This window comes from Cryptomeria japonica, chromosome 11, assembly GCF_030272615.1.
Source record: "Cryptomeria japonica chromosome 11, Sugi_1.0, whole genome shotgun sequence".
In the NCBI taxonomy this organism is placed as follows: Eukaryota; Viridiplantae; Streptophyta; class Pinopsida; order Cupressales; family Cupressaceae; genus Cryptomeria; species Cryptomeria japonica.
Window position 1 is genome coordinate 610,279,876 of NC_081415.1, and position 11,979 is coordinate 610,291,854.

An 11,979-nucleotide genomic window follows, 5' to 3' on the forward strand; every position below is an offset into this window, starting at 1 on the left:
ATATGAACAAAATATAACACACTCATAAATAAGGCTAACCCATAAGAACACTCAGAACCAAGATTAGTGATGAGAGCCAAATATATAGCATTCCATCACTTTATGATCTAAAAAAAATTGATACATCTTCCAAAGGCTCCAAAGTTTCAAAAAACTTTTTAGAAGTGTAGAGAACCTATTCACCAATCCCCCTTTGTTGCACATATAGGATTAGAGGGGTCCATTGTAATAGGTGTTAGATTCAATGATAGTCCCAAAGACACTGAGAGGGGGGGGTGAATCAATGTCTAACTGATGAGAGTTATATTTGAACTTATTTATATTTTTGCAACCCAAATCAATGTACCAGTAAACAAGAAATAATGGAGTAAACATAAATAACAGAGACAACATAAATGCACACCATAGCACAAGATATTTTGACGAGGAAACTCGGTGTGGGAGAAACCTTGGTGGGATTTGTGACCCACAATATTTACTCACTAGCCAATATGAATAAATACTACTTACAATAGGAGCCTGCACATGCAAGAAGGCCAACTACCTAGAGCGCACTGCTCAAGAGAGTCTCACTGACTACAAAATAGATAATTAAATCCAATACAATGTATTATTCAAAATAGCATCTCTAATGCCTGGTTTAGTAATAGTTTAAGCTCAGTCTGATATCTTAACCAAAACCTTTTGCTGTCTTTACATATACCAATAATAATCACCTATCCATTAACATAGAAAAATGATCTATAAGATCTCATACATATATGAGTCTTTACAATACACTAAGTCGGCTTACAAATAGTTAATTACATTTACAATATAATTCGTATAAGAAAAACTTTATCCCATGTCAGCCTGAGTGCCGGTCTACTTCATTTTCGGTGTAATCTGGATACCGGTGAAAGTGCCTATCAGTGCATGATGTCTGTGATTCTAGTGCATGTGTAGAAACCTGTTGTCGATTGGTTGCCAGTTGGTTGTCATCAATGACAAAATCAACTATTCTCATTAGAGTGTAGAATGCCAACGATCTCCCCCTTTGGCATTGATGGCAACACTCGAGAAAAATCCAAAACTACTATCCAAAAAATGAAATCCAAAAAGAAGTGTGCTCCCCTTGAGCAAGTGATCTCCTTTGTGCATTTATTTTCTCCATACTACTACTCCCTCTTTGTCATCAATGGAAAAGGATGTAAAAAAGAATCAAAGAATACAAAAATGCTACCTCATCGCCTGTAACCGGTTGGTTACGATTTGAAAAATGTCCACCAAAATTAGATTTAGGCTCTGCATGAATTTGTTGCTTTTGGAGAGAATGGTCTCAGTCTGTTGGATCATGCTGGTTAGATAGTGCATTTGTTGATCCGGTGATCGTTCACCTTGAACTCTTGCCTTTGATAGCTCAACCCACTGAGTAATGAGACTGTCCAATTTTTGACCAAGTTTACTTTTGAGTTCCTAGGCTTTTAACCTTATTCTTGCTTTCTTTTTCTCAAGTTTCTCTAACTTCTCAAAAACTGCTATTTCCTGCTCAAAAATTGAGATAAGTCCTGAAGAACCTATCAAATTATCTGCAATATCATCGATTTCTTTTTGTGTCTTCTTGATTTCCTCATCTATATCCTCTGTCAGATGGTGAAGCTTGCAAGCTTCTCTATACAGATCCTTATATTCCAAAATTGTTGAGTTGAGTACCGATAATAATGAATCCATATGCTCATTACAGTTTTTGATGATTTTCTCAAAGAATTGTCCTTTCTCTTTATCTACTCTTTCCTTTATAGTATCCTCATTCACCTTATCTATAGTTATGACATTTTCAGCAATGAATTTGGACAATGTGTCCAATTTACCTAAATAATCATTAATGTGATCTATCTTACAGGTAGGTGCAATCATTTTCAAGAAAGGTAATGTGTTATCAATAGCCTTAAATACTAAGGCATTGCAATCTGTTATCCTCTTGAGAGAATCCAATAGAACCTTTGTTATGTTAGTGGGTCTGAATTCTCCAATGGATGTGCTTGGTTTTGCTATGGGTTTCCTCTCAACAGATGCTTGCCCAATTACCTTCACTATTTCCTCTTTATTTACATCAGTCGCTTCCACTTTACTTACATTTTCTTCAATTTCATCTGTCTTTGTTTGTACCTCTACTTTTGATTTTTTAGTCTGTATAAGTACCTCTTCAACTGTCGGTTTCTCTGATTTTGATTGCTCTGTGTTAGTTACCTTATCCTCTGTGGGTTTCTCAGTCTATGGTTGCTCTGCTTGTACCAGTATCTCAGTCTTTTGAGAGTCAACAGTGTGTGTCGGTGTCTCAGAGATCTTACTGTCCCTAACATCATTTTCCTTAACCTCTACAATCTCTTTATCCACAACAATGTTAATATCCTGTGTATCCACATTCATGGTGAAAAGTATTTCAGACTTCGGGTTAGTATCATCATGAGTTATTTCATCAGTTACCTTATCTGGTTGATTATTTGTATGTACCAGTGATGTTGAAGTTAATGGAGGGGTGTTCTGAGCTGGTTGAGGGATGTTATCTGTTACCTTTATAGAAGGTACACCACCAATCTTGCCTTTCCCTTTATCCTTTCAGTACGCCTTAGCAAAAAATTTGTCTAATTTATGTCTATCCTTTTCCTCTTTCTTTTCCTTTTCAACAAAAAAGATATCCCATTTGTCCACAATCTCATCGGTAATCTCCTTAACTCTCCTAGCCGTTAGGCTTACTTGCCGATGTCCACTGACAAAAACTGACCAGTTTGCTTCAGAGACTAGCTCATCAATTTCCTCTCTAGAGTTTACAGGGTGCACAACCAATAATGCTTCAACTTTTAGCTTTTTATTTAGTTTTGTCACTGACATTCTTTTAGCTTCTAGCCTTAAATATAAGTCATGTGGTAGATTGTCTACAACTTCAATCAAAACTTTCTTGTAGATATATAAATGCAAAATTATATTGGCCTCTATAGTGTCCTTGTCTGAATCTTTGTAAGAATGATAGTATTTATTCACATTGCAAAGATTTCCATCCTATGTTATCTCATTTACCAATTCCTCCAGTGTCAGGGTATCCAGTGTCTTAGTCTATTTCTTCTTTGGTGTTAGTTTCTTTTTAGGTTCTCTTACAACCTACTGCTTCTTCCTTAGTGTTCTAGTCCTTTTGAGAGAAGGAGAGGGTATCAGTGAGGGTTTCCTCTTCTTTCTTTCAACTCTTTTGAGCTCTGTTTCTTTCCCACTGTCTGTATCTGAAGAAGTAACAACCGGTGAAACATGGGCTTCTGGTTTCAATCCTTACAGTTCATTGGCAGATATACCACTTATGTTCATTACATTTTCTTTAACCTCCTTCACCATCTTGGATGCATCTCTGACAAACATTTCTCTTCTTTTTCTCTATTTTTGCATCAAAACAACACTCTCAATGGTCTCAGCATTTCCAAAATATTCTTTAGTTGGTTCTCTAGGTGCCTCAAGTAGTGTTTTTGCATATGTTTCAAGAATGTTTAGGTCAACTTCATAACCCATTTCAGTAACCCAAATAGTTCTAGGGATAACTTCTTCCATCCATGTCTCATCATGTTTGATTACAAAGTTGATTTCCTTGTCATACTTGTCTACTATGCTCTGGGGTAACCTTTCTCTAGCTCTCATCTTAGTCTAAATGTTTTTGAAGTAATATGTTATAATATTGTCACTATTAGAGTCCATACTAGTGATAGCTTCCTTGATTTGTTTTCCTACCGGGATGTCATATCCAAAGTCCTTATGACCAATTCCGGGTATCTCTTTGGTGAAGTAAAGCATCAGACACACAAGTAAGTTGCCAAAATGAAATGTCCCTTTCTTGTCACCCTTAATCTTTTTCAGGTTGTCTATTAATTCATCTTTAAGCCATTCACAAATATCAATGTTAGCATTGTACTTTACCATCTCATAAGCATTATGAATACATGAGCTGGAAAATGAATTCAATCTATTAGCATGAGTTACTCTATATCCAAGTACCATACTCACATATCTCACATTAGCACCAGTAATGTCATTAACCCTAAGATATCTATTATTAGATGTAGCTTTGGTTAACTCCATAACTCCTTGTTAGGTATCTTAGTTTTGTCGGGCCTACTACCGGTTGAGGGTAAACCAGTAACTGCCTTGATGGCTTCCTTAGAGAAAAAATAGAGTCAAGCCACATGAACTCTCCATGAACTCTACTCAGAACTAGATGAACTACCTCCTTAGGAAATTCAGGTATGTTCACTATCTCAATGAATCCTAAGTCTTCAACTATCTTATGCTCTGGTTTGATTAAACCTTGTTCATCAGTAATGACACCACTGTACATGTTCTCCAAATCATCGATTCCTAGATTTTCTATGTTGCAGTGAATGTAGATTCTAGGGTCTTTGGCAAAAGTAACTCCCTTTGAAATTTTTGAAAAATCTTCGATAGAATCATCTTGCTTGGCAATTTCAGGGATGATTTTAAACACGGGCCTAGGGTGCTTAATGTTTTCTACCACAAGAGGGTTTGCAATAAACTTAGGTGCAGAAGATGAAGATGCCATTTTGAAAGATAAATACCTCTTAGCTTGAAATCCTTGAATGCTTGGTTAGTTGAAATGAGGGTTTTCCGGTGTTATATAACCAAAAAGTTCTTCAAAAACTGCATTAAATGCTCATTGGTTAAGTGAAATCTTAACACATCTACCACTAAAGAAGAAATGTGTCTTCTTACCATCAACCGAGGGTAGAATGCATGATTTTCAATTTGCTACAATACCCCCTAAGGATTATTCCTTAGTTAGATGAAGAATCTCCTACTGGTGGAAGGTTACTCTATTCTACTAGTGCAGAGATAGATTCATCAACTCTCTGATCTCCCATCTTTATCCATTGTTTTGAAAATTGTTGCTTTATTTGATTTTTCTTTTCTTTTCTCTTCACACTAGATCCTTTATTGTTCATCGGTATAGTCTTTCTTCTACAAAATTTTGCAATATGTCCAATCTTGTTACATGCATAACAAGTTACATTATTCCTCTGAATAACTTTTCCATATCCTTGATTGGTTTGTGATCTGCATTGATTAGATAAATGTTCAAAATCTACCACAAACATAGCATTTCACATTCATTCTACAATTTTCTGAATTATGACCAACTTTGTTGCATTTGGAACATTGATTGGTGGATAAGTTTGTATTCTGATTATTTCTAAATCTGCATTGATTTTCTCTATGACCAAATTTGTTGTAATTGAAACATTTCCCATTAAATTTATAAGCATTAGGTTGTCTTATCAGTTTACTCTGATCTTGATTATTTGCAGTCCCAGAACTTTCTCCATGTTCAAATCCAAGTCCAATTGTATCTCCATTAGGTTTTTGTCTTTTCAGCTTGTCATCAAGTCTTTCTGAACTTTTCTTGAATTTGTCTTTGTGTTCATTTGCAGTGATCAACTCATTTTCAAGAATTCCAACTTATCTCACAAGCTCTTCTTTATCATGTTGTATGTGAATCAGATTTGTCTTTAGCATATCAATTCCATGACAAAGTCTCAGATTTTCATTACCTCCATCATTAAGTCTTCTAGTCAAATATTCTTCATTCTTCTTTCTATATTCAAGATCCTTACATAGTCTCATAGTTAATTCTTGCATTTCATTCCTCATGGTAGTGTTCTCTTGCCTCAACTTGTCTACAATATCACTAAGAGTTTCCTTTCCTTCATCATGTTTTTGCATTTGCTCATGAAGTTCTTTTCTCTTATTTTGTGCTATAACTAGGTTCTCCTGAAGTCCTTTAATGAATTCCTTAGCAGTCCTCAGATCATCTTCAAGTTTGATATTCTTCAATTTTTCTGCATCAAAATCTTCAAGAGATCCTTCCAAATGTTTTCTTAAATTATCCATCTATACCGGTTTTAGAATCTTCCTCAAGTTGTTAGACTTTTGCAAATAGAGGACCAAGCTCTGATACCAATTGTTAGATTCAATGACAGTCCCAAAGACACTGAGAAAGGGGGGTGAATCAGTGTCTAACCAATGAGAGTTATATTTGAACTTATTTATATTTTTGCAACCCAAATCAACGTACTGGTAAATAAGAAATAATGCAGTAAACAGAAATAATAGAGACAACATAAATGCACACCATAACACAAGATATTTTAATGAGGAAACCCAGTGTGGGAAAAACCTCAGTGGGATTTTTTACCCACAATATTTACTCACTGGCCAATATGAATAAATACTACTTACAATAGGGGCCAGCACATGCAGGAAGGCCAACTGCCTAGAGCGCACTGCTCAAGAGAGCCTCACTGACTACAAAATGGATAATTAAATCCAATACAATGTATTGTTCAAAATAGCAACTCTAATGCCTGCTTCAATACCAGTTTAAGCTCAATCAGATACCTTAAAAACCAAAACGTTTTTCTATTTTTACATATACCAATAATAATCACCTATCCATTACCATACAAAAATGATCTATAAGATCGCATACATATATGAGTCTTTACAATACACTGAGTCAGCTTACAAATAGTTAATTACATTTATAATATAATTCATATAAGCAAAAATTTATCCCATGTCAGCTTGAGTGCCAGTATACTTCATTTCCAGTGTAATTTGAATGCCAGTGAAAGTACCTACCGGTGCATAATGTCTATGATGTCGGTGCATGTGTAGAAACTTGTTGCCAGTTGGTTGCCAGTTGGTTGCCATCAATGACAACATCAACTATTCTCATTAGAATGTATAATGCTAGCAATAGGTACATTTACATTTCTTAGACATGATCAAAATACTCATTTGGTCCATTGTAGCATACAAAAGAGCCAAAAAATTGTGATCTGAAGAATATCCACCATGTTTCTCACTTATGTCCTATTTAAAAGTCTTTGAGTTTCCTATTTATCTTTATCTACAATGTTACTCCTAGCTTGCCCATGGGATGCACTTTATCATTCACCTTTTGCATTTTCTTTCTCATAACTTGCTTCATGCTTGATCACACTAACAAATAGAAGCTAAAGGGAAAATGTTAAGCAGGCTAGAGGGAATGGCCTTGAAGATACCTTTGGCTTCTAAGAAAGATTGAAGAAGAAAAATTGAGAAAACACTGCCAACCAAAGCTTAGGAAATGATTGGGATATATTTAGCAAATAGTTGTTGAAGTTGAGAATCATGAATAGTATCCACATGGACATATTTCTTACATACCAATCTCAAAAGACTTGGGCTTTGAACCATGTTCAACATGTTTGATAGCCTTGATTAGTCAATCCTTTTATCATGGTTGACCAATTTCTCATTGGTCTGTCAATTAATATCAGTTTCATATAAATTATTGATCCTTTATCATTTAATCTATTGATCATGATCAACTTTATATTAATTGTTTCGATCTTGTCTTGGCCTAATTCATTTCTAATCCATTTCTTAGGGTTTTGTGATTTATTCATTTAACCCTTTTAACACTTTCCTCCCTTAGGTTAAATTTATTTATTTATTTATCCTATGTGACAATTAAATTAATTATTTAGTTGGCTAATTTTCTTTTTTCCTCTTGCGAGTTAATTAATTAATTTGAATTTATTAATTAATTCTACCTAATTCATGATACCTAATTTCTTAATTTTCAAAATTCAAATTCCCACTAATTGTTCCCCCCTAATTGCCCCACTTTTCATGCTTCCCATTTGTCATAAATTGCCTTAGAAAATTTTCATGAATTGTCTTAGCAGTTTGTCATGATTGTGCATAGAAATGTGTCATATTTCTTGTATAGAAGTTTGTCATAAATGGACATAGCATTTGTCATGCTTTGTCCCCTCAATCATGCCAATTTCGAATGAAGTTGCTTCTTCCATTTTCTTCATGCTAATTCGGTCCTTTTATCAATTTGTCTATAAATTGAGCCCTTTACTTCATCATTTTCCAACCACGTTTCTAGTATCCTTATGTTGCGAATTCCACTTTGCAATTTTGCTTTACACTTGTTGTAGGTAATATCCACAACATCATATTTGAAGGAGAAAGAAGGACAATGGAGGTCAATGGAGGAAATATCTACATTTTGGTTTGCGCTTTCTTTTGATATTTTGTCTTTCATTCTTCTATTGATTGAATTAGGATTTCATTTCATAGTTTGTTAGTTTGTGTGGTTAACTAATTTATGTTATGAATCTTTTCCCTAAATTCGTAGTTACATTTTCTGATCAGCCTAATGTGAACCATGACTAATCTTCTACTTTTTTAAGTGTCCTTGAGTCATTTGCAAGTTAAAATTGCAGAAAAGAGACCTTTCTTGACATAGTCAGGACTTATGCACTTGTGTAGAGGGCTTATGCACCTATGCAGAGGACTTTTGTGCCTATGCAAAAGACTTCTACACTTGTGTTCAAGTCTTTTGCGCCTGTGTTGCCCAGACCTGCGCCTGTGTAGGGGTCTACGGCATTTGATCCTAGTTGATTAATTTGCAGATTATGTTACTTTCTGATGCTTACAAGGATAGTATAGGATTATGAAATTATCAATATGACCTAAAATGAACTCGCATAGTCCTAATTAGGGTTTGGTGAAAGAACAACAACTTCTCGCATTAATTTATTCATGCACAAATTGGTTAAAAAGGAACAAAAACACTTCAATTTTGGATTTTAAATTGAACACAAACTCTGCAAATTAATACTTTCATATGAGGTCTATATAACCTCATGACCTCGAAATCTACATACATATCATCCATATCAAACTCTTAAATTACTTGATGACTTTTCTTAAAAAGGGGGACTTTTCACCATGAGTTTTATAGATTCGTAGCTGAAAAGTTAGTATGAAATTCCTTCACTTGTGTAGAATGTAATCTCTATCCTTCAAGAAAGACTACTAATCCAACACAAAGAACGTAATCCGCATCCTTGAAGGACTCGTAGTCTAACATCTCTATTTGAGAAGAAAGACCAGTGGCAACAAATTAATTTTTGCTAATATGAGATTTACTCAATTCTATGGATGATTCCCTATGATGGAACACAAAGATATAAGACTCCCTCGCCCTGTCAAGAGGCCTTGGCACTGAAAGATTAACATTCTTCTTTTCTTTTTCTTTCTTCTTTTGTCCATATTGGAAGATGGGATTTTTAACCCACCGGATCAGATGGTCTCATGATTCCTCACTGTAGTACATCATTTTGAAAATATGCTCGAAATGAAAATCAATGAATTTAAAAGTTCTATAGTAGACTGTCACAACTCATTTTTATTTGCAGAACACGTGGATTCTTACAGTGCTTGGATACTGATAGATCATCTACAAAAAAAGGAGGATTTTGTATCTATGGATCCTTCCAAAAAACATTCCAACAATGCTAACCACAAAAACGGTGACTAGATTATAACTCCAAACACTACATCTTGTATATTTAAATCACTGCTAACTACTTTCGGATGGGTCATCACATAAATTCCTCCTTTAGCATAGTCGCATGTTGTAGGCACATCATATATTTATAGGAGGCTTGTATGTGGAGTGCTTTTTTGATCAATCAATTGCCGAAGTCTCTGTTTAAGTATAAGGTCGCTCTTGAAGCTCTGTGTATCCAAAACCTACAATGCATGTAAAAAAAAAAGAAATAATCATTTGCCTGAAACCAGTTGATTCTAAAAACTGTTTTTAGCTGTGATATTATAGATTGCTACCTTACAATGGACGGTGTGGAAGATATTTCCATCAGAGGCAAAAGAAGCTGAACTAAGTATTCGAAGGCCTTGTTCTTCAATAACAAAGATAAGCTCAGACAACACCATCTGTTCTTTCAAGGTGTTTGTTGTGATCTCTACTCGTGAACCCATATGGGTTACTTTCACTAGAGGAAATGCTTCACACTCAGAGAATGATATCTCATTGTCTTCTTTGTTGTAACAATAAAGCTTCTCCTCGTTAATCTTCATCTTTACTTCATCTCTTTTCTTTGCAAGCTCATTCACTTTCTCCTGCAGATGACTGATATAATCTGAGGCTTCTGACAACCGATCAGCAATTGAAATATGGCCCTGTATCATAGTCCATTGAAATTTTTGGCTAATCAAATAAGTGGTGCTGTTTTCTTCCAGTAATCTCCAAATGTACATTTGTATTTGTAAGATTTTTCTTTTAGCAATCAATAAATCTGCACTTAATCTTTAACACTGATCAAAGAAATTTCACATATCCAAATTTGGATTTTGCAATTTCTATAAACAAAATAGTTCTATAGAAAGAATTTAATAGCTACATTGAATAATAATTTTATCTTAAAATAGAAGAAAAAACTTCAACTATTAAATTGATCGGTGCACCTAAGTTCTCTAGATTGGCCAGAAAGGAGGATTGGGTTTACCCATCATTTGTTGGAATGGATTTCTAAAATATTCAATTATAAACGAGTGTAATCTTTTAATTATAGATATAACTAATAGGTTGGAGGCGTTAATTTCTCTACATTATATGGATCATAAATATCTTCAATAACGGATGATTTGATCTTTTGATCCAAATTCAAAATTGATATCAAAGAAACTCTAATCCTAGACTGTAGCAAAATTCCTTTTCAGATTTTTTCACATAATATTCCACCATGTTGCAGCTGCATTCATAAAAATCTAACTGATTCAATTTCTAGCTGTTCTTCCTGTGACGTCTGTAACTGAAATAGAATAATCACAAACAAAGACTCGTTGAAATTGGTCTACTTTGGCTACGATAATTTCTGGACTTGACTATATGATTTTTTCAGTGAAAACTTCAAACAGTTGAAATCGGAAACTATGCACAATATATACTGTAAAAATCATATATGTAAAACCATAAAATATCATTAAATTATCAAAGATGTTTTAACAATAAATGACGATCTCACAATTGTATAAACAATTTTTATCAAAAAAAAAAATTTAATTTCTGAATGTGATTGTGTGAACAATTCTTATCTCGATTTGCAGATCATACTTACTAATCCATCATTAAAATGAGATGAGATTGTATAATTGAAAAACCTTATTAAGATTGCATGATAAGGAAGAAATACCAACATTAGTATCTCCTGTAGCCATCCCTGAACTCTTTAAAATAGATCCATCTACCTACTACATTATAACCATTGAAAGCTTGAGGGTCAAAAGATTTATCGTCATAAAAACACTAGAGATGAAAAATCTGCATACCCTGTTATCTTTTCCGGGCAATAAGGCAATGAGCTGTGAATAGCGGGATTTCATGTCCATTCTCCTCTGCCTTTCTATTACTTTGTGACGCCATTGCTTATCCAAACCTTCACTTCTTTTCGAGGGCTGAGCAGGAACAACACACAAATCCTCGTTGAATAACGGCAGCGAATGATCATGCTCTCCGCTCTGTGCACAAGGGGAAAATGTGGAAGGAACCCAAGAAAACTCATTCATTTTCCTTAACAACACAGCACAACGTACAAAATGCTAATAACACTACCCATCAAAGAATTTAAAAGACCAGGAGCCCAGAAACGTGGATTAATTATCCTGATGTTTAGCAAATTATTTTGTGTGAGAATGATTGAAAAGTGCCGCCTACAGACATATTTCCTCTGATTCGATTGTCGCCTGCAATGGGCAGCTATCAACAATAAAGAAAAGCTGCCCTAGATGTACTCTTTTGGAGACAATCTTTTCTCTGGTCAAAACGATATGATCGGGCTACAGAAGCTACCAATCAAAGCAAAACACCTGTAAGATTTACTTTTTTTTTTTTTTTTGAGATTCGACTCAATCTGAAAGATATATCGGACGAATAAGACCTGCCAGCGTACACGAACGTGCTTTATAGAGACGTTCCAACGAGGCGGGAGTGGGACAACTGACAGCCCATTAAATGAACATCGTCTACCCCAGCAACAGGAAATGGCGTTTGGTGGAACCCACTCCTACACAAAAGCAAGAAAT

General features: G+C 34.8%; 1 protein-coding gene across 1 annotated transcript; it reads right to left on the reverse strand.

Moving 5' to 3' along the window:
- Positions 1-9,277: 9,277 nt before the first annotated feature.
- LOC131070519 (transcription factor bHLH162-like) lies at positions 9,278-11,469 on the reverse strand. The gene is made up of 3 exons (XM_058006085.2): positions 11,227-11,469; positions 9,724-10,077; positions 9,278-9,630 (listed from the first exon to the last, which is right to left on the reverse strand). The coding sequence occupies exons 1-3, from the start codon at positions 11,461-11,463 to the stop codon at positions 9,532-9,534; spliced, it is 690 nt and encodes a 229-aa protein (XP_057862068.2). The 5' UTR covers positions 11,464-11,469; the 3' UTR covers positions 9,278-9,531.
- Between the last annotated feature and the right edge of the window lie 510 nt (positions 11,470-11,979).